We start from the raw sequence: 23,537 nt of genomic DNA on the forward strand, positions 1-23,537 counted from the left end.
CTCCTCCTCCTCCTCCTCCTCCTCCTCCTCCTCCTCCTCCTTCCCGACGATAGTCTCCCCATCCCACGTCAATAGGTCATGACCACATGTAGCCAGTCCAGCTGCCTTGTGTAGTGTAGGAGTTGTTGCTTGCTATTTTGGGGCATTGTAACTTCCAGCAATAAAGTCCATGGCAGGTAGACCTTGGCGTGGCTGGGTACACCCATGGGGTGAGCCCCTGGCCCCTGATAGGAGGGAGTGTTTAGCTTCATGCTTCTGGCCACTCTTCCACGGCTATATCTTCAAACAGGAACGGTTATCTGTCTGCTCTTACTGTTGCTTCCCCGCCCTTCCCCTCCAGAGCCACCCCAACTGGTGGGGAAGGGTGGCAGACTTTAGTACGTTATAAACTGCTCTGCATGTGGGGACAGTCTTCGTCCCCTCTCATGAGATTTCCTGTTGATTTTTCGTCAGGGCACTGATAACCGTGATGTCGAGCTCCCCCTCAACCAAATTCATCATCATCCAGGGCCACCCTTTGGGAGGAGGGCCAGGCCTGCTGGCTTGGATCAAAATCCTTTCCCCGTTACTTGGTCTGCACCAGGACAGACGAGAGACTTTAACTGCTACCAAGCTGCTCCTTTCTGTAGAAAATTTGGTGAAGTTGACTCACTGAGATGTGACCTGGTTCCCTACTGGTTAAAACATCTGCCAGTCATTCGAAGTCCCTTTGTGCTTTCAAGTGCTTTGGACACATCATGGTGAGCATCACTCCTCACCAGGCCTTAAATATGACCCAGGCCATAATCTTCCAAGAGCCATCCTCCTCCAGTCTGACAAAGAACCCGGGACTGGTCCGCAGCATTCATTTCATCTGGCAAGTCTAGAGAGGTCTTTTCGAAGGAGAATCATGTTGATGCAGGCATTTTTATCCTGTCTTTTGAGGGGATACCCTTCTGGAAAAAGTTATAGTTAACTATTGCGACATGAAGCCTTATATCTCACTTCCAATGTGTTGCCTCCGGTGTCTCCATTTTGGTCACGTCTTCGCGATGTGATGTAAATCCTATTTGTGGTGACTACGGCTGCCTCTCCATGTGAGGCATCATTGTGCTCCACTGCCCAAGTGCATAAAATGTTCTGGTCCATATTCTCCTTGCTCGTTGGGTTACCTGATCTATAAAAAGAAAAGGAAGGTACAGGAATTTAAAACTCTTGACTGTTTATCCTAATCATAGGCCTGACAGAAATTTGACAATCTCCACCTGATATCTTTAATGTCTATCTTTGCTTCTGTTTCATCCTTTCCTCCTCTTCCTCCCCCCCCCCCCCTCCTCCCCCTCTTCACCCCTTCTCCTCCCTTGTTAACTTTGGCCTGTTTTCTTCCCTTTCCTCCTTTCACAGAACCGCTCCTTCTCTTCAGTCAGAGAAGAAATCTTCTCTGGCACCCACAGAGGATGGGGCTCCCACTAGAAATCCCCATCTCCAATGCCTCCAGGACAAGAAACCTTTTATTTTGAACAGGACCAATGCTCTGTGGGCCTCAAGGCTGCTCATTCTTTCATATCTTACAATTCCTATGACTTTCTCTCTTTGCTACCACATCTCCTCACACCCTCCTTAGGAGGAGTAGCAGACGCATAAGTTCAGGACAAAGCCCCTCTGACATCCTATGGGGTGTTGCTCCCCCTCCCTCTGAATTCAATTATACATTCATTGATGACACTCAATGCTTACCTCTGATGGTCACTGACTTGGCACAGTGATCTATTCTGGCCTGTTCAATGTCCATCCAGCCTCTAATACTACTCTCCTCTGATGAAACTCTTATCACCACCTTCCAGAATTGGTCTATTCATTCTCTCTGCTATGTAGCTTTCGTTGTATTGCAGGAATCTTGTTTCATGGATACACATTGTGGTTTCTGAGCCTTCTGCCAGAACTGGGTTGATCCTTTGAGAGCCTACAGTGGTGTCTGTACATTGGTTCGCATGGACACAGTTAGTTCTTGGGTTCTTCCTTATACTTTGCTGGAAGCAGTGGCTGTTCAGATCTGTTTAGACTCTGCTGTAACAATATGCAATATTTTGTATCTGCCCCCACAGACTGGCCTCCTGTGCCTCCTGCTGTTCTTTGCCCTCCTTAAACAGCTCCCTCCCCCCTTCCTTCTTCTTGGTGTTTTGGCACCCCAACCATCTGTTGGGTGGTATTGTGTCCACCAACTGGGGCAGCACTAACCGGGGCAGGCTTGTTAAGACCTGCTGGCTGGGCTTCATCTCTGTCTCCACAATGCAGGGGCCCTGACACACTTTGGTGTGACACATGGCACTTACTCAGCCGTTGAGATTTCCTTCTGTAATCCTGGATTCCTCCCCTCCATTCAGTGGGGAATTCATGACAATTTTTGCAACAGTGATCAATTTGCGATCATCTTATCTCTTCTCCAGCATCACTGACCTTGGCCTTTAGTAATGTGGATTGGGAGGCCTTTTCCTCAGCTGCCATCCCAAGTGCTCCACCACAGGATGGCATTGATGATCCCTTTAGCAGCTGCTTCTGTGATTCCTTCTTCCTCAAATACTTCCCCACAGAAGACTGTCCCTTGAGTGGACCAGCAAGCTTGCTGCTGTTATTAAAATCCACCATCACACCCTCCGATGCTACAAGCAGCATCCATCTGTCGATCAACCCCTGGCCTTTAAACAGCTCCCTATTTTGCCCCAAAAGATTTGTAGGGGACAATGTCGCTGCCATATGGCTGCATACTCCCTCTTGACAGCTGTGGGCAAAGATCAGATGCATATTTGGCTGTTGTCCTGTTGTAGATGTCCTGGGAATTTCCAAAAATGGTGCCGTTGCTGAGCATTTAACCCAGGCCTCAGAATTGGTCCACTAACTGTCCGCATTCAGTCTTCTCAAACAGTTTAGAACAATTCCCTTTGTTTCTTTCCCTGCTGCCTGGAGCCTTGTAACGCCCAGTTCCGTTAGTGGCAATTTACCAGTTCCCTTGCCAGCTGCTCAGACATGGCTCCTGGACCGGATCGGGCGCACAACCAATTGCTTCAACACTTATCGGTGGCTAGTAGATATCATATACTTGCCTTTTTTTTAACAGTAACTGGAGTGAGGGGGAATTCCCTTCCCAGTGGCGAGAAAGTGTCGTTCCAGTTTTGAAATTAGATAACTATCATCCAATCAGTTAACCGACTGCCCTCTGCAAGTCACTTGTACAAACGTTGAGTTGAAAACTGTATTGGATCCTTGAACTTTTGGACCTTTTGGCTTCAACTCGGTGGTTTTTGCCAAGGCTGCTATACTGCAGATAATTTAGCCCACTTGGAACCTGATATCCAAACAGCTTTTGCCCAGGGTCTACACCTTTTTTCGATCTGCCTAAAGCTTTTGATACCACACAGTGCCACCACATCCTTGCCGCTTTACATGAATGGGGCCTCTACAGCCTGCCACTGATTTTTATCCATAACTTTCCACGTCACACTTCTTAGGTACAGGTTGGCACCTTCCAGCTGCACGAAGGAGTTGCACAGGATTCTGTTTTGAGTGTCCCTCTCTTTTTAGTGACTGTCAGTGGTGTGGTGGCAGTTGCAGGATCTGTGGTGTCCTCCCTTCGTGTACTGATAATTTTTGCATTTAATTTTGTTTGGCCTTAATGGGTGTTGTTGAATGCAGACTGCAGGGAGCCATACATAGTGCAATCTTGGGCTCTTCGTCACGGTTCCAGTTTTTGGCTGCAAAGACCTGTGTTATCCATTTCTGTTGTTGCTGTAGGCCAGTTCCTCCTTGTGACTGACTCTAATTGTTTTTGGGACTGGTCTTTGATGCCCAATTGACATTTCTTCCCCACCTTTGTCAACTAACTAGTGCATGTTGATCTCACCTTAGTGCTCTTCAGCTTTATACAGCATTGGTCCTGTCCTGTCTTAGATTACGGGAGTCTTGCATATGGCTCAAAGTTGCCTCTGATGTTACAGATGCTGAACCCGATACACCACTTTGGGGTATGACTGTTAACTGGTGCCTTTCGGACTAGCCCCGTGATCAGCCTCCTAGCAGAGGCAGAGGTTCCACTAAGTGTTCTCTGCACCAACAACAGTTGAGCGCTTAAGCATTATGCATCCGCTGGTACCTGGAGCATCCGAACTACTCTCGTCTTTCCAGATATGTTGATCCTCCACCAGCAACGGTGGCCCACATCTGGAGTTATGATCCCCACTGCTGGCACAGCGTATATAGCTGGGACAGTGTAGCTGTACAGATTAAATACACACATCAAAAAAAAGTTTTGCTTCACCTCGATTTCATAACCTATACAGAAAATTGGAATAATAGTGATCAACATAAACGTCATCCCCCCCCCCCCCCCCCTCCTGCAGTAGCATGTCCTCTTGTATTGACTATCCACAATTTCATCAAGGCACTGTTGGTCCAGATTGTCCCACTCCTCAATGGCGATACGGCATAGATTCAATCTATCCCAGGCAAGTTTGATAGGGTTCATGTCTGGAGAACATGCTGGCCACTCTAGTCAAGCAATGGCGTTATTGTAAAGGAAGTCATTCACAAGATGTGCATGATACGGGCACAAATTGTCGTCCATGAAGACGAAAGCCTCGCCAGTATGCTGCCGATGTGCTTCCACTATCAGTCGGAGGATGGCATTCACGTATCGTACAGCTGTTACGGCGCCTTGCATGACCACCAGCAGCTTACATCGTCCCCACATAATGCCACTCCAAATCAGAAGGGAACCTCCAGCTTGCTGCACTCACTGGATAGTGTGTCTAAGGCCTTCAGCCTGACTGGGTTGCCTCCAAACAAATCTCCGACGATTGTCTGGTTGAAGGCATATATGACACTTACTGGTGAAGAGAATGTGATGCCATTCTTGAGCAGCCCATTCGGCATGTTGTTGGGCCCATCTGTACCATGCTGCATGGTGTCATGGTTGCAAAGATGTACCTCTCCATTTACGTCAGGAGTGAAGTTGTGCATCATGCAGCCTATTGCGCACAGTTTGAATCGTAACGGGATGTCCTGTGGCTGCACGAAAGCATTATTCAACATGGTGGCGTTGCTGTCAGGGTTCCTCCGAGCTACAATAGTGGTCATTGACTGCGGTAGTAACCTTTGGGCGGCCTGAGCGAGGCATTTCATTGACAGTTCCTGTCTCTGTATCTCCTCCATGTCTGAACCACATTGCTGTGGTTCACTCAGAGACGCCTGGACACTTCCCACGTTGAGAGCCCTCCCTGGCACAAAGTAACAATGCGGACGGGATCAAACTGTGGTGTTGACCGTCTAGGCGTGGTGGAACTACAGACAACATGAGCCGCATACCTCCTATCTGGTGGAATGACAGGAACTCATCGGCTGTCGGACCCCCTCTGTCTAATAGGTGCTGCTTATGCATGGTTGTTTACATCTTGGGCAGGTGTAGTGACATCTCTGGTCAACGTCTATCTTCAGGAGTTCTGGGAACTGGGATAACGCAAAACTTTTTTTTTTATGTGTGTGTATACAGGTATAGGGACAGAGTCTATATTCTCCAGGGATTTTTTTCATCTGGGACTAATTTGGGAAACAACCAAGAATTTTTGAGGATTTCGGAAATTTTTCATTTCTTAGTTTTCAGTTAAATTTCTGTAGAATAATTTTACTTTTTTCTTACTACTGCAGAATAATACTGTAGCAATAAAACATAAACGAGAGATAACACCAAAATAAAACTTTAATTGCTAAGAAAATGCACTGTTTGGAACAAAACACAGTGGACATACAAGTGTCTGCAACACAGTGGACATAAAAGTGTCTGGCAACAGCAAAATGTGTCAAGGCTTTAAGATGAAGAGTATATAATACTACAGTAACAGCAAAGTGCTTTTGATGAACGTGATGTCAAAACTGTTTATGTTTTTCTAACAAGTTGCAAGAAAATATTGTGAACCGTGGTTTAAAAAGCATTACGTAGTAAATTTCCTTTTATGCAAGACGAAATATGTTACGTGTGAGGATGTGCTATGAATTTCTTAACTTGTTGGTTGTTTGATGCTTTCGAAACTTAACACTTTGAGAACCAGCCACTCAGAAAAATTTCAGGCTCAAAAGGCCAACCATTTATGCCATCATTTAAAATTTTACCGGCACATTCGTATTTGGTGCATCTGAAAGAGTAACACACACTAAAAAAAGACCAATTTTTTCAAGGCTAGTTTTTCATATTTATCATAGCACTTTCATAGATTACAAATTATGCAATAACAATGGCAAAAAGTATAATTATCCTTTAAAAAAAAAAAAGTTTTTAGGTGAATTCTTGAGAATTTTCACGCATATTCAGCTTTTCTAGGGAAATGTTGAAGTGCTCTACGGAAAATGTATTCAGCCAGGTAACCCATGAAATTTATAATCGTGCTTTTCAGATGCTGCAGTTTAACCTGTGCTCTTAGGATCCTGAACAATTTTTGACGACCAGTATTATATGTGAAAGCTTAGCCTTTCTTGATGAAAAATATCATCTAGTAGTCGTATTTTGGAAAGCTAGTATAAATGTTACTGCATTATATTTTCCCGAATTCTAAGTTACTGCAAGGCCACTGAGTGCTATATGGTCTATTTTTCCATATAGTAGCGTGGGTATTAGACTTCTTGTCTTGATGTTCTGTGTTCGAAAATTACCTTGCTGTATTTGGTGAATTTGTATATATACTTTTGTAGTACCAAAATAAGCAGTGTAATTGTTGCCGCACATTAAAGATCTTTCAAGAATGTGTTGTTTTTGCTGGGAGTGCTGGAAAGTTCTACACCGGTGTATAAAATCTCTACCATTCAATGGATTGATATCATTTACAGGTTCGAGGGAAAGTATATTGTCACTTGACACAGAAAAAATGTTCTTTTACCCAGGGTAATTTTTCTTCCCCCCACCCCCCCCACCCCCCCATAGGCCTACATGTAGAAGAGACAACGAGACACTGGATGGTTTCAATTTTATTTTATAATGTAATGGTAAATAATGAAAGGATTAAAAGTAACCACTCACTGTACAGTGGTGGCATTGAATTGTCAGTAGGCACAAATAAGGACAGAATGTTGCCACCTTCCGCTTCACAATGTACACTCTGTGCAAAATTCTCCCATGTTGCTTCTGTCTTCCAGTCCATTACTCCAGTCCATTTTCCACTAATATATTTCCTTCCTTCCTTTTCCTGTTACTGAATACTATTTGTTTCCATCTCCCTTAAAATTACTAAATCGCTTATTTTATTTTATCGTCCATTCTTCAATCTCCATCTGCGGAACTAGTCTGTGCATATTTTTATTTCTGTGAGGCTTTGTCTCTTTCTCGGCAACAAAAATACATCATTCACTGTGGTATTCATAGTTGTTAACCTGCAATCTTTTTTTGTTAGGCATCCTCTTATATTATCCATTTCTAATTTTGTTGATAACCCTGTACTCATCTAGCAAGAAATCTTTTTATTTGTGCCACTACACTAATTCCACTTCAATCTCTCCCATTTCAAGTTCTCTAACCTACATGTCGAATTAAGAGACATAATGTTGTATGCTCTATCCTGTAGAATGCCAGTAGTTTGTTCTGTTCCCAGTAGTCCTTGCCTGTGATTTAGTTGCAGACCACACTGGCTGACAAGAGAAAGTGAAGCACATCAGAAGACATGGTCAGATATCAATGTAATGCCTTTGCACGTCCACCGCCAATGGATCTGCAAATGATCAAAGAGTTTTGGCACTCTTTGGCATACAAAATGGCTGTCAGAATGCATTAGTGTTAGTGTTGGGTACCAGGCTAGGTAGAATATGAGGGTGGGCGGGAAGTAACTATGTATCATTGAATTGATATTGGTTGAATAATATTGGAAACAGTACAGATACACAGAACATTAAATAGTATAGTGATTTTCCATACCGCGTAATACCGAGGTGGTACACTCGAAAGTGACAAAGATGGCTGACCACATGGATTGCTTCGTAGTTTGAAGTGTGAAATTTGATTGTTCTTTTGGAGAGTTGCTGGCATACAGTGAAGGGAAGAAATGAATCAGTTTGTCTGGAGGCAATAAAGAATCGTCATTCGAAGATAATGACCACAGATTTGGTGAAGAGTGCAGTGAAAACAGGTGATCTATCCATGTCATCGGTGTTCTGAGAATGTGACAATTCTGCAGAACACATGCAGTGATAGCCTGAAGAAATCGATACAGCCGGCAGCATGTGAAAGTGGACTCGTGGGGCACCTGTGCATCTAGTGTTTTATAAAAAATTAAACTTTTGAGCATGGAAATTCCATTACATGCAGCAGCTGACACTGGAAGACTATGATTGCAGGATGGAGAATGGGGAGTTGGTATTGGATTGGCACTAAGATTGGCTCCAATTGTATCACATCACTTTCTGGAGTGATGGGGCCATATTTCTTGAGAAGTTTCATCAGTCAGCAATATTGCCAATACTGGGCATCACAGGATGCTGAAGTTACGGTGTAGAGGATGTATTCTCGGCCAAAAGTGACCATGCGGTGTGGCATATCAGCTACGAATGTCATAGGCCCATATGTCGTCTGTGACACAATGAACAGGGAACACTACCTTTGACGCAGTGAACGGGGAACGCTACCTTCAAATACTTCATGATTACATTTGGTCCATGATATCTGGATGGGAAAATAATATATTCAGTATCTTCATGCAAGACGGTGTACCATGTATCTTTGCAATTGTTGTGCGGGACATTTCATGGGGAGATATGGACATCACGAATGGCCTGCAAGAAGTCCAGACCTGACTTTTTATGGGGCTGGGCAAAAGAGGTGTACCAGACAAAACTTTCACATCGGACTAATCGGAAGTACGGATTCAGGAAGTTTCTTATTCTTATCAACATCTCACACAACTTCCTCCAAAAAGCTGTGTATTCCATTCCAGATTGTTTGAGAAGATTGGTCGATGCCAAGGTCCCTACATTAAAATTTAATGGACTTTTAACGTACGCCTGATATTCTCATATAGGTGTATATAATTAATTTCAAGTAAATAACTTTGCAGGATAAAAGTTATGTCAGTTTCAGTACCTAGTTACTTCTCACCCATCCTGTAAAAGGGTTGTGAAAAGTGCCAGATGTGTGAAGCACACAGAGATGGTGCATGATCGTATAAGGAAAGGGCTTCAGTGTGGGTCTCCATTTGGCAGGCTTATTGAATTGTGCAGTATCTGGACTTGTGGGGGAATTCAGATGTTACAGAAGTCCAGTGCTGGACTGCAAGGAAACTCGGTGGGAGGCATACTTGTCTTCAGGATTCTAGTCAACCACTACCCCCAATAGAGGATTGCTGTATTAGGCACCAAGCACATTCTAACCCCTTCACATCTGTGCCTGTCATACGAGAATAGGTACAACTTTGTATGTCATCCTAGAGCATTGGTCAGAGATTAGGAGCAGCTATACTAGGGAATTATAGTCACATGTAGGCTGCTGCTAACACCTCAACACAAGCAACTGTTTCGAGTGGTGCTATGACTGGGAAGCAGGCCTGCTGTGAATGGTTTCATATGGTGTTCAATGGTGGATCACAATTCTGTGCTAACCCTGATGACTGTTGGCAACCTGGTGAGGAGAGCCATCAGGTGTGACTTAGTCTGCACTGGTAGTAATTGAGGGAACTCTGGGGGCACAATGCTATGTCAGGGACATCCAGTATTCGCGTATGTTACCTCATGTGTCACATTATCGTGGTGCCAATTTCTCAACAGTAAAATTCTTGTCCACAAATGAAGTGTGTATCTTTGAGCTGTCTGCTTGATGTTGAGGCTTTACTGTGGTCTGCAAGAACCCCAAATCTGTCTCCGATAAAATTTGTGGGACTAGCTTAGACATAAACGGTGATGCAGTGACAGTATCAAGGAGTGGCCACAACAGTTGAAGGCCAGCTTACCTCAGGAGAAGATGCTGTGGCTGTGTAACACCCTTTCCATCCAAATTAATGCATGCATGCAAGCAAGCCACTTATCATCCTGGTAAGTGGGTTCCTACTGCCAAATTATTTGCAAATTTGACTTGATGTTGTAGTAAATAAAATAAAGTTCTGTACCTTTTCAACCACTGAGGTTTCATTTTCTTTCCACTGCCTCTTCTGGGGCTTAACTTTTTTTGTCAGGCAATGTGTGTCCTTTCTCTTAAAGAAAGACAGTGGGACAGGTATTAATAACTGTCAACTATGGCATTTGCCATTTCCCTAGACATGTATTAATATATCAGGACAATTGCTTACAACTTAACTTCACTGTTGCACAGAATCTACATCTATACCCTGTGATCCATTGTAAAGTGCAAGGCAGAGGGTACCAGTTATTAGGGTTTCTTCCCTACCGTCATGTACGGAGTGCAGGAAGAATAATTGTTTGAATGGAGCAAAGTGCACAGGCATAGGCATAAAAATATTTGACCAGCTTCCTTGTCAATAAAAGGTCTTAATGGATGTTGTAATTCTTCCTATACGACAACTCCTACTCCCTAGATGAATTTTGAACGACATCATGTTTATGTGGTTGGGTTACATTTAGCAAATTCTGCTGTTGATTAAGATTAAAACAAAGTCCAGTTATGTCAGTGTAGTCTTGTAAAGAGAAATTACCTTATTTTTTTGAACCTACTGACATGTTGCCAACAAAACTAATGCTACTCTCTGTACTCAAAATGAAAGGTGGAAGGATTGCTTCCCATTTGATCAATCTAATTTTGACTCTGTGATTTTTCTTAACAAATCAAAGAAATCACTTGGATGCACACAAACGAACACAAACGACCTGCCAGCACTTTCATTTGGTAAGTCACATCATCTTTGTTTTTAGGTATATTTTTCCTTCGTGGAATGTTTCCTTCTATTAAAATCACTTGGATGGTTTCATTGGAAGGGACAACGTAGTTTTCCTTTTCAGTCCTTTAATTATGTCATCTTGTGCTCTATCTTTAATGATCTTGTCATTGGTGGATAATAAACTATAATCTTACCTCATCTGCCTCAAGTACTGCCAGTGTTTTCATGTCTCTTTCCCATCTTATTTCTGTCCAGATTTTCCATTTGAGTTACTTTTCTCTTTTATGCTGGTATTTCTTTCCCTTCCTACACCTTCACTACTTACTTTCAATTTTCCTGTTGGTTTCTTTGTCTATTCTTCCACATTTGCTACTGTTTCTTAGAAAGTAAGTTTTTTTTTTTTTTTTTTTTTTTTTTTTTTTTGTATCCACGCTTGATTATTAAGAGCAATTCAGAAGCCACAAACCAAATTGAACTGTAATACTTAACTTCACTGCTTGTAGCTTTACTGTGTGTTGAATGTACACAGCCGGTTTTGGAAGTTCGTGCTATTTTTAGTTGAACACCTTTATTGCATATTCTCCACTCTCTCCTGCTTTTCTGCTTTTCTTTCCTTTTACCTTTACATGGAAGGTAATGGTTCCATGGCACAACTTCGTTGACTTGCAATGAATGCAAGTTGCATTATTAACAGCAAAGTTTCAGACAGAAACATTTTTCTTTCGTAGTTTGAAGAGTTAAAACTTCACACACAGTAGACAGCTGTCCTTTGACACTACATATATCAACAAAATGTGCCTGCGTGCATTACGAAGTTATTGGGCCCTGTACTGAAGGGACTTGCTCATCATTCCCATGAAATTACCTTAGAACAAAATAACTGGACTACTTTAACTAATATCTTCAAAGTAAGTTTCACTTATAGAACACACATCGCAGAAAATATTCAGTTTCATACAAACAGTTTATACCAAGTACTCTACTGATAACTGAAACAAAAGAATAGAACTCTACTCTTTTTCTATGGGCACACAAAAACTACTTCACATTATTCAGCCACTGTTGGCATTACCTTGTCAACAGAAAAACTATTAAATCCCCCATCAGAATCTCACAATATGAAATGATAGTGTGTCTCAGTGCATCAGTACTAGAAGATCTGCAGTTTGAGTTTCTATCTCCGATCACTTTTAGGGTCTGTAAATCAGTTATCACCTTTCACAGTGTTTGTTAATGTGAAATTTCATCATGTTTCAATGTTCATTTTAAAATGTCAGTCTGCCTAAATAACAATGTTAGTTGAGGTCAGGGGAAGGCAGTACTGTACCACTTCCATTAGGACATGCTGAGTAAAACATGGCGCATCTCAAACCGACTTTCTGATTACACTTCACCTTCTTTTTTATGAAACAATGTGCCAATTAAAACCTATTCTGGAAATAATACCGTAGCATATCAGTTTGCAGCTGTTTCTATTCATGTTTTGCAAATATGCTAATAAAATAAGTCGCATAATTACTTCATTCTAGTGACTTCACAAATAAATTTCTGGTCTTGACAAGTCAGTATGAGTGAGACAGAATATCATTTGTATGTTAATTCAAAATGCATGGACATTTTAAATGTGATGACCACTCATGAATACCTCTTTCATTGTGATAACCGTAAACTGTTTACATTTACAAATACTCACTTTTGCAGGAAAACAGTTTCGTATAAGATAGTTAAGGCATCAAATGGTGATGCATGGGTAGAGGGCAGTGATAAGAAAATGTACTCTCCAAGTCAAATTGGAGCATTTGTTTTAATGAAAATGAAAGAAACTGCAGAAAGTTACCTCAATACATCAGTTAAGAATGCTGTGATAACTGTGCCTGCTTACTTCAATGACTCGCAGCGTCAGGTAAAGATTGTGTTTTACACCGCATAATACTTTACAAAAATTCTTAAATTACCATAGTTTGTATGAACTACTGCAATGATGTCTTATTTTTCGTCTCTGAATTATGTATGAAGAGAAAATTTTCTGAGTGTGCAGACATTATAAATAATGATTACTCAAAATAGTTGTAAGTCTGAAACAGAATGCATTCTCTATTTCAGGCAACGAAGGACGCTGGTCAGATTGCAGGCTTGAATGTGTTGCGTGTCATTAACGAGCCGACAGCTGCTGCGTTGGCATATGGCATGGACAAAACAGAAGATAAGGTGTAAGTTTCTTTTACTTATAAAATTTATATCAGACCAGTATAGTACATAATATGCTTCTTTATAGTAAACAGAACTGCCCTCGAGAATGAGATTTCCACTCTGCGGTGGAGTGTGCGCTGATATGAAACTTCCTGGCAGATTAAAACTGTGTGCCGGACCGAGACTCGAACTCGGGACCTTTGCCTTTCGTGGGCAAGTGCTCTACCAACTGAGCTACCCAAGCACGACTCACACCCCGTCCCCACAGCTTTACTTCTGCCAGTACCTCATCTCCTACCTTCCAAACTTTACAGAAGCTCTACTGCGAGGTCCCGAGTTAGTCTCGGTCCGGCACACAGTTTTAATCTGCCAGGAAGTTTCAGAACTGCCCTAACAACATACAAAAGGCAATTTTATTTTAAACTAGTGTACAGTTTATACACTTTGTATGGCATTATGCAGTGATGTCTAATTTTTCGTCTCCGAACTGTATATGTGGAGAGAATTTTCTGAGCATCTTTAAAACAAATGCCAGTACAACAAACTTGAGATGTTATATTACCTACAGATTTGGTTTTTTGACCTGTTCACTTTAACAGCTCTCTTGGTAGCCTACTGTCACAGTATGTTGATGGATTACTGTCAGCTGTTAGTTTCATAAGCAATGTCAGATGAGGACGATGGTTCAAACCTGTCTTGCCATCCTAATTTAGGCTTCCCGCAATTTCCCTAAATCACTTACGAAACATGCTGGGATGGTTCCTCTGAAGGGGCATAGCCATCTTCCTTCCTCATTCTTCCGTAATCCAGTGGGACTGATGACGTCGCTGTTTAGGCTCCTCCCCCAAATCAACTAACCAACCAATGTCGGCTGACTTCATTTTATCAGTTTAAATGATTATCGGTCCAGGGTCTATAGCTGAAAAATCTAGAATACAGAGAAATTTCATTATTAATGACAGATAATTCATGTTCTGTTAGAACACCACCAGTTTGGGAATACATAACTTCTTTTCGAAGTACATACTGTCGCAGGTTTACCGTAGCTAAAAAGTATGTCGACCATTAAACTGTAAATGCACTTCATGGACACTTCTGTCAGAAATTTGGAATTCGGTCAAATAATGTACGCACATTGCACACATCATGCACAGTGTAAATACCCAGGCTGTCAGTAACTACTGTCAATGCACACTTCAGGAGCTTAGAACGATAATGGGTTATAATCGGCCATTTGATGCCCAATGGAGTCACACCAGCTCCCAAAGACAGTAGTAGTGTGTGTGGGGGGGTTGCATGTGCCCATGCGCTCTCGTATTTCAGGACATGGACTTTGTCAGAAAGTTAAATATTTTGGCAGTCTCTTTGATTGTGCCTGTCTTCACCTCAACACTACCTCCCTATGATAACTAGCAATGTATCCTTTCCATTTTGTTGACATGTTATACAAACAATAGATTCCTACTCACCATATGGAAGAGATGTTGAGTCACAGGTAGGCACAACAAAATAATGTCAAAGGTTTTGGCCAAAAAGGCCTTCATCAGAATGCCCCCCCCCCCCCCCTCTCTCTCTCTCTCTCTCTCTCTCTCTCACACTCACACACACACACACACACACACACACACACACACACACAACATATGACTGCTGTCTCTGGCTGCTGAGGTCGTCGGCCTTTTTGTTGTGCCTGTCTGCGACTCAGCATCTCCGTTACATGGTGAGTAACTGCTGTCCTTCATAATATTGTTACATTCCATCCTGGATTTTCCATTGTTGAATTTCTCCTAGTATTCCTTCATCCAATCCTAAATACTAGCTTGCCAGGGCCTTGAGAATTTGGTGAGATGCATGATCAGTGTCTGCTAAACTGTTGCAGAACTATGCTAACAACAATCTCAGCCTAGATCTGAGTGCCTGCGAATATGAGCAAGGAGTGATCACAACCTGTTCACATACCAAGCATGTGCTAGCAGAACTCTGATCTCTCCAGTTTAGTGTCATTATTTGGCATTTGGTCAGTCTGTGGCCTGTAGTAGGTTTGGTCCAGATTGGTGAGAGTTTGACACAGGAAATTATCTGCAGTGTGGATAGGTTGTAGCCTCTCCCCAATGTTATTCAATCTGTATATTGAGCAAGTAATAAAGGAAACAAAAGAAAAGTTCGGAGTAGGTATTAAAATCCATGGAGAAGAAATAAAAACTTTAGGTTCGCAAATGACATTGTAATTCTGTCAGAGACAGCAAGGGACCTGGAAGAGCAGTTGAACGGAATGGACAGTGTCTTGAAAGGAGGGTATAAGATGAACAACAAAAAAAAAGCAAAACGAGGATAATGGAATGTAGTCTAATTAAGTTGGGTGATGCTGAGGGAATTAGATTAGGAAATGAGACACTGAAAGTAGTAAAGGAGTTTTGCTACTTGCGGAGCAAAATAACTGATGATGGGTCGAAGTAGAGAGGATATAAAATGTAGACTGGCAATGGCAAGGAAAGCGTTTCTGAAGAAGAAAAATTTGTTAACCTCGAGTATAGATGTAAATGTCAGGAAGTCGTTTCTGAAAGTATTTGTATGGAGTGTAGCCATGTATGGAAGTGAAACGTGGACAATAGTTTGAACAAGAAGAGAATAGAAGCTTTTGAAATGTGGTGCTACAGAAGAATGCTGAAGATTAGATGGGTAGATCACATAACTAATGAGGAGGTATTGAATAGAATTGGGGAGAAGAGGAGTTTGTAGCACAACTTGACTAGAAGAAGGGATCGGTTGGTAGGACATGTTCTGAGACATCGAGGGATCACCAATATAGTATTGGAGGGCAGCGTGGAGGGTAAAAATCGTAGAGGGAAACCAAGAGATGAATACACGAAGCAGATTCAGAAGGATGTAGGCTGCAGTAGGTACTGGGAGATGAAGAGGCTTGCACAAGATAGATTAGCATGGAAAGCTGCATCAAACCAGTCTCAGGACTGGAGACGACGACAACAACAACAATTGAAGTCTGTGTAACATGTATATGTTGTGTTCATTAAACTTAGGCAGCAACGTAATATGTTATTTTTATCTTATTGTAATTAATTTGCAGGTCTTCTGTCATTACTTGCTGTGTTCAGTACCTCCATCATTTGCTGAAGTTCTTTTGGATTCCAGGCAAACCACCATTTGCAAATCAAACTTGGTTCTGAAAAGATCCATTCATCCATACTCCTGCATCGTCGTCATCTTCGTTTCCCCTCTATCCAACATCTGGTCAGGTTGAGGTATCAGTGGTACTTCGCCACTTTACTAGGTCTTTTCACCATTCTTCTTCCACAATTTGGTTCCATGGCAGGTTTCTCCTCCTGAAACTCATCTTTATTGTATCAATCCGTCTTGTTCTTGGTCTTCGTCTTGACCTCTTGCCTTCAATCTTGAACTCTTATCATTCTTCTTGGTATTCTTCCTGCTCCCATCCTCTTCACATGCCCAAACTGTTTTAATCTTATTATTTTCAATTTTTTCAGTCAACTTCTCCAATTTCCTTCCTAACATCATCTCTCTCTCTCTCTCTCTCTCTCTCTATCTATCTATCTATCTATCTATCTATTTATCTATCTATCTCCCAAGCATACTTCTCAGAAACTTCATTTCACTGGATTGTATCCTACTCTCCTCTCTTCTACTCATAGTCAAAGTCTCTGAGCCGTGAATTAGTATGGTTGTGAAGTAAGTCTTGTATAGCACCAGCTTGCACTTCATTGGCACTTCCCTTCCCCACACCAAGCCCCTCACACACTTGTAAAATGTACTACTCTGATGTATTCTTTTGCCAATTTCTGTCTCCAAACGAGAATTCCCCATTAATACACTTCCCAAATATTTACAGTTGTCTACTATTTTAATATCCTGTCCCTTAATATGAATTTTTCCCTTGCTCTCTCCATCCCCTCTGGTTACCACCATGGTCTTGCTTTTCTCCACACTAAATTTCATTCCAAATTTCTCGTCCATATGATTTAGGATGTCTATTTGTTTTTGTACCTCCTTACTTCTTGTTCCCCACACTACAATATCATCAGCAAATAGTAACAGCTTTATCTCTTTCCATCAACTGTCTCATACTAAAGATTGGTCCACTGTTTATCTATCATGAGAAAAGCCATTCTGCTCCTCTTCTAACTGCCCTTTCACTTTTTCTCTCTCTCTTCTTTCCAGTATCCTCTCCATTAGTTTTGCTATTTGGGATATGAGTGTGATCTCTCGATAGTTGTCACATACTTTCCTCTCACCCTTCTTGAAAACTGGGGTTATTATTCCCTTTCCCCATTCTTCAGGTACACATTTTTGGTTCCAAATGCATCTTATTAGTCTATATAGCCACTGTAGCCCAACTCGTCCAGCTGCCTTTATCATCTCCACGGTCATTTCATCTATCCCAGGTGCCTTCCCTGTTTTCATTTTTCACAGGGCTAGTTCCACTTCTAACATCGTTATATCCTCTTCTTCCAGACCCCTGCCTTGCTTCTATTCCCTTTCCATTCCCGTTCTTCACATTTAGTAATTTATCAAAGTACTCTTTCCATCTTTTCCTTATCTCCTCTGGTTGCATTAATAGCTCTCCGCTTTCCCCATTCACTAGTTTTGTGTATGTTTTTTCCTTTCTCATACTGTTTGTAATTCCATATATCATCCTCTTACCACTAGTAACAGCTTTCTCCAACTCTCGGGTGAATTTCTCCCAGCTTTTCCTCTTTTCTTCTGCTACCATTTCTTACACTTATTTTTACTATTCTGGTATTTCTTTTTACTTTCAGCTGTTTGGTCTCTGTTCCATTCATGTCAGGTTTTTTCTTTTCTTTTACTACCTCCTTCACCTCTCATTCCACCATTGTGTCTTCTTTTCCTTTACCCTTCCAGACACTCTGCCACAGGTCTTCTCAGCAGAGCTTACAAACGCTTCTTTGAACTTACCCCATTCCTCTTCCACATTGCCGTACTCGGTGTTAGGGATTTTACACTTAGGTAGCTCCTTAAACTTTTCTTGTACCATGCCATCCTTTAGTTTCCACACTTTTATTTTCCTTTCTTCCTTTATGCCTTTCAATTCATCGAATCTCATCTTTGCCACCACCACTCGATGGTCTCCATGAAAAGCCTCTCCTGGGAGTGCAGTTACATCCATCAACTGTCTCCGATTTTTCTTTTCCATCAGAAAGTAATCGATGACTGTCTTCGTCCGTCTATCACTCCATCCATATCTTGTTACCATGTGGCTATTCTTTTTATGGAACCATATTACCCACAATCAGCCAGTTTCTTTCACAAAAATCAACCAGTTTCTCTCCTTCCTCAGTTTTCCTTCCATATCCATATTGGCCAGTTATCTCCTCCTTCCCTAGCCTTTCTTTGCCTACCTGCGCATTTAGGTCACCCATTACTATTGCTTCCACACCTATAACTATATTTTCTAATACCTCTAGAAAATCCTCTATTTCCTGTTTGTGATGCATATACTTGGATGAAGTCCTTCACTACATTCCTTGTCCTCGGCTGAATGTCCTAGGTTTGGATTTACTATGATACCTACTCCATTCACCTCCCCCCCCCCCTCCCCCCAGGAGACCCACAGTCCTTTTTGTGGGTATGTGTGTGGTGCGCACGGGGCCTCGAGCTATTGCAGTCTTCTTCCTTTTTCCAGACTGCATGACTGTCCCTGTTCCTCTCCTTCCCTGTCCTGGCTCCTTTCTCCCTGCCCCCCCCCCCCTTCCCTCTTGGTGGATTTCTTTATATCGACCTGGCTATCCTCTCTGCTTTGTTTTTTGTATGTGCAATTGTTTAGTTTGCTGTTTCCATCTCCTTTTCAGGGTTTTTGGTCCCCTTGGGGTTTGACCTCCATTTCAAACATTTTCCGTTCAGTGTGAGTCATTTGGGGATGAACTCCCAACCTAGTTTCCATGGTGCAGGCTCCTCTCCCCCTCCCCTCACTTTTCCCCTTGCACCTGGCTCCTTTCATGTTAGGTTCTCAGCACAGTAGTCAGCCGTGTGTGGACCTGTTAAGTACCCACTTGGCTGAGCCCCCTGACAGCACAGGGATCACATTGGTAGTATGCGAAACATGAAGACAGCTCTTCCCCTTTTCCACTGTTAGGACTTGTAAAATCCTCTTCCACTTTCCGAACGTTGTCTGTCTTCAACTGTTATCCTGGCGAGGGGCCCTTACAGGGTAATGCCATCGTGAGCCAGATGGACCCAGGTTTTTTAATGAGGGTGTTTCTCCTCCGCCTCCTCCTTCCTCACCACTTACAAGGTGAGGCCCCAGGCTTGGGACCGGCACTGGTGGAGTTCCATACTCCTGCATCCCATCTAAATGATTTTAAGACCTCTTCCAAGGCTGTTAAAAAGGGTTTTGGTGATATGGTCACCTCACGCAATGCCTTTTTCAGTTGTACTCTTTTAAATTCTGGCTGTAGTCGTATGGATGTTGTATTCTTGAATTTTTTCCTTCTGTGACGATTTTCGAAGAAGTCTTCAGATACCTTCAGTATGATCTCCTTCTTTGTCACAACAGTGCTATGTGACATCCTGACTGATGTGATAGATCCATGGTATAATTACCTGTTTCATTTACTTCATTTTTTGATTATCAGTTGCTGTCTTAATAATCTTATCATAATACATTTTGACATTTCCTTGTGAGAAAGTTTTTGAATATTTTTAACAATGATGGAAATTCCTGAATCGAGCAGTACCCAAAATGTGGGAAAGGCAGCCACTCACTCATAGCAAATCAATGTGTGAAACACAACAACACAACAGTAAACAGCACTAACACTAGTTTTTCAAGAATTAGCTCTCTTTGTAGCAATAGTACGCGCGGGTGAATGCACGCACGCATGCACACACACGTACACTTCATGGGAATGCCAAGTCTTGCTATGGCCATTGGAGGTTGTATCTGGGTGTCAGTTTGGAAGCTGGCTCTGAACATTCTCTGCCATACCCTGCAGGGATGCACGATTGCTGTGTCTAATAACGCCAGCACACAAAACTGTTCTACATGAAGTGGACATAAATGTTCAGTTGCAACTACAAAGTGTTTTAATAAATTGCTATACGTGAAACTGTACAAAGGCTTTACTTAAAATAAATGCAATTTTATAGCTCATCTAAATTGCTTGCTCTCCTGATTTTTCTTCCTCCTCATCAGTGAGCTTCCTTTAAAGTTTTAAAATCACTTGTAAATGGTCAAATCACTCATATTTTCTGTTTACATATTCTTTGACATTACAAAACTCCCAATGCCTTTGTAAATTGGCTTTGATAAACTAAACATTTTGCAAATTGATACTTTTGTGTAAAAAGATATGATTCGTCGCACTGCAGATTGAAATGTGAATCCGTGACCCCCACTAAGTCGCAACTGTCCTGCCCTGAGAGAGAGAGCGCAGGGAGAGTGCTCAAATGATATTGTGAAGCTCTGCTATACAAAAAGACAGTCCCTCACTGCTGCTCTGATAGTGTTCATTTTATACCACCTCTGCTACCCCACTGCATCCCTCTTGATATTATTTAGTTTCAGTTCCTGTAACCTATCATCAGTCCCATGTATCCTACTGTTTAAGGTCCCTGTATGGAATGTGGTAAAAGCTGTCTTGGAGTCACGGCAATTTATTTCAACCAGTTTCCATGCAGCAGGATGCAGGTGTACCCTGTGTCATGAATACATTGCCATAGTTCGTTAAGTCCAGTGCTTCCCACATTCCTTAATCCAGTCTCAGATAGTGACACTCAGGAACTCTCACACGGCACTTTTGCCACCTCGTAACCCCCTAAGAATTTGGTAAAACACATGTCTGCATCTAAATGTCACCACAGCAGAGATTAAACAGTTTCCTTCTGTTTTTGACAGCTTCTAAATGTAGATGATGGGTTTGCGTGGTGTCGGCAAGGAACATTCTTCTGTGGTTAATTGTTGTCTCCTGTCTGATTAGAAGGGTGCTGATGCCAATGCTTTCCACACTCTTGTACTCTTGTGGTGCAGGTTGGATAGCTGCTTGCATGTGTCTGTTCACTAAACTTAGTATTTTTCAATCATCATCACGCAGGACTATGATACAATCAGGTGAGCTGTGCCGTGGGGACTTCAGTTTACCAGGACTGTAGACATGGACCAGCAGCATACTTATGTGTTAGATGGTGTGGGCAAGGGGAGAAAGATAGTAGGGAGGAAGAGAGGGAAGGGTGGTTGTTGTCAGGAAGGGGCAGGATAGCAGTGGGCACAGAGGATAGGAAAGCTGCATTGGTCGCCTCACTTTGGTGGCATTTGTCTGCCGTGTCCTGTGGAACCCAGAACTCCAAACACTATTGTTTCATGTAACATGGCCCAAGTGAGCTCTCCTTATATTCCACCAAAGAATGTACATTCACTATAATGTATACATGAATGTTCAGTGAATGTGTATCCATGAACTTCAAACACCTTAAGTGGCAGTAACTGGTATTTATATCTAGAACTTCAGAAACTGTGAGATGCTGTGCGATTAATTGGGAAACAACTTACTGACATGCTGTTATTTAGGCTCAGATTTAAGAGACAGGGCAAGAAACAGAAATTTAAGCTTTTTGGTAGACTTAGTGTGAATGTGCCTCAGATTCTGCCAGAGGTGCAGTGGAGTAGTTGCAATGAAAGCTCTGCACTGTGTATGTGCACATAGGAAGAAGGGGTGTGAAAATGCTCAAGGATTTGTAATAGGGAATGAAGTATAAAAATTGAGTACTCAGAAACTTTTTCCAGACCATTATGGATATCTTTCCTCAAGACTGATGGAACAGTATTGATATCAAATAGGAGTATTAAGGCTGTACTTTTTTATCTGGTTTTGAACCCACCAATGGCTCCTTTTGTTGAGGAGTTGCAATTGGTATTTCTTGTTATTGCCATAGCGAGATCATCTAGGTTTAGCATTGTTTTGACATTGCACAGATGGGCATTCAGTACTTGGGAGCATAAGATAGCTCAGATTTCCTACACCATAGACACAGTAGTGGCTTCAGTGGCCATTGAGACACAATCTTGGAATGTTTTCATCAGTGACCAAGGATTGTAGCTTCACTTTTTGGATCCAGATGAAGTTATAAACCTAAACAACCAAACTAAAAATTTTAAAAAATCAGGGCAGCAAAGGTATAGTGGATGGAGGAAAGGCAAGAAGAAATTAAAAAATAAAGGTTGGAGGACTAGTTCAGCATATAGAAAACTCAAAGACAACCTCTGGCGAAATTAAGAGAAAAGGGTAGTAACTAAGAGTGCAGCAGGAATTCCACTCTTAAATGCGGGAGGGGGAGAGGATGGGGGTGTGATAGGGTTGAAAAAGTACACTGAAGGCATCTATAAGGGGGAGGAATTGTCTGATGACGTGGCAGAAGAGGAAATTGGTGTCAGTAGGTATGTCATACGGGATCCAGTATTAAACTGTTACTCCCTTCATCATGAGAAAAAACTTCATGTGAACATTACACTATGTATTCTTCCACATTTGCTGGCTCTTAATTGGATTTCATGTAACATGAAGGAGAAGCCATGCTGTCTTGAGTACAGTCAAGTATGATAAAGAGGATACATTTTGTCCTGTGTGTTACACGTACATCGACTTAGTGATATGGGGCAGTGGCTTTACCAGCACTTTTGGGAATCTTACCCTCATTAAGTTTGCACAACCAGTTTTGTTGCATTGTCACCCATATTGCCATCAGTTTAATTCTTCAGTGAGTGGTGACATTTCTACATGAAGTACAAGATTCCATTCCTTTCTAGAAATTACTAAACCCCATCCCCTCCTTTGTTTCCCCATGTGTGAGTGCAGGGAGGGGGGGGGGTTGTGAACTGGCACAGAACTTGTTTTAAAAGCAGCCTTCAGGTTGATTGTTGCTTCGGTTTTGCTTTACGAATTATTGCACCCTTAGTACCAGATTACTTTCGTGGTAAAAATAGTCAGCAAAAGTTGTATTTACTTCAGTTAGTTACTGGTTGAAAGTTCAATTTGTGAATTATCTTGTGTAACTGTTTCAGGGTAGCTGTTTATGATCTTGGAGGAGGTACTTTTGATATTTCTATTTTAGAAATTCAGAAAGGAGTTTTTGAGGTAAAATCTACAAATGGAGATACATTCCTTGGCGGAGAGGACTTTGACAATGTTCTGGTCAACCATTTGGTTGCTGAGTTCAAGAAAGATGTAGGTTTCCTACAGTTTAATTACATATATTTTTACACAATTAAATATTATTGCTAATTTTGTGTGTTGTGTTCATGTAATTTGTTCTTATTCTGGTGACACACATTCTTGCAGCAAGGCATTGATATTACAAAGGATCCAATGGCCATGCAACGATTAAAGGAAGCTGCGGAAAAAGCGAAAATTGAACTTTCATCTTCCCTTCAGACTGATATCAATCTTCCTTATCTTACAATGGACGCTTCAGGGCCCAAGCACATGAATCTCAAGGTGGCTTAGTTTGTCTAGTCTTATTGTACACAGA

The 23,537-nt window shown here is 41.9% G+C and overlaps 1 protein-coding gene across 1 annotated transcript in view; it reads left to right on the top strand.

Annotated features, from left to right (window-relative positions):
• The window catches only part of LOC126091959 (heat shock 70 kDa protein cognate 5), an 81,826-nt gene that overhangs the window by 34,279 nt on the left and 24,010 nt on the right, over positions 1 to 23,537 (top strand). Inside the window, exons 5-8 of the mRNA XM_049907302.1 lie at positions 12,534 to 12,735; positions 12,936 to 13,042; positions 23,071 to 23,233; positions 23,348 to 23,503. Of these exons, the coding sequence (XP_049763259.1) occupies positions 12,534 to 12,735; positions 12,936 to 13,042; positions 23,071 to 23,233; positions 23,348 to 23,503 (628 nt within the window). The remainder of the gene's footprint in view (positions 1 to 12,533; positions 12,736 to 12,935; positions 13,043 to 23,070; positions 23,234 to 23,347; positions 23,504 to 23,537) is intronic.

This window comes from Schistocerca cancellata, chromosome 7 (genome assembly GCF_023864275.1).
Source record: "Schistocerca cancellata isolate TAMUIC-IGC-003103 chromosome 7, iqSchCanc2.1, whole genome shotgun sequence".
In the NCBI taxonomy this organism is placed as follows: domain Eukaryota; kingdom Metazoa; phylum Arthropoda; class Insecta; order Orthoptera; family Acrididae; genus Schistocerca; species Schistocerca cancellata.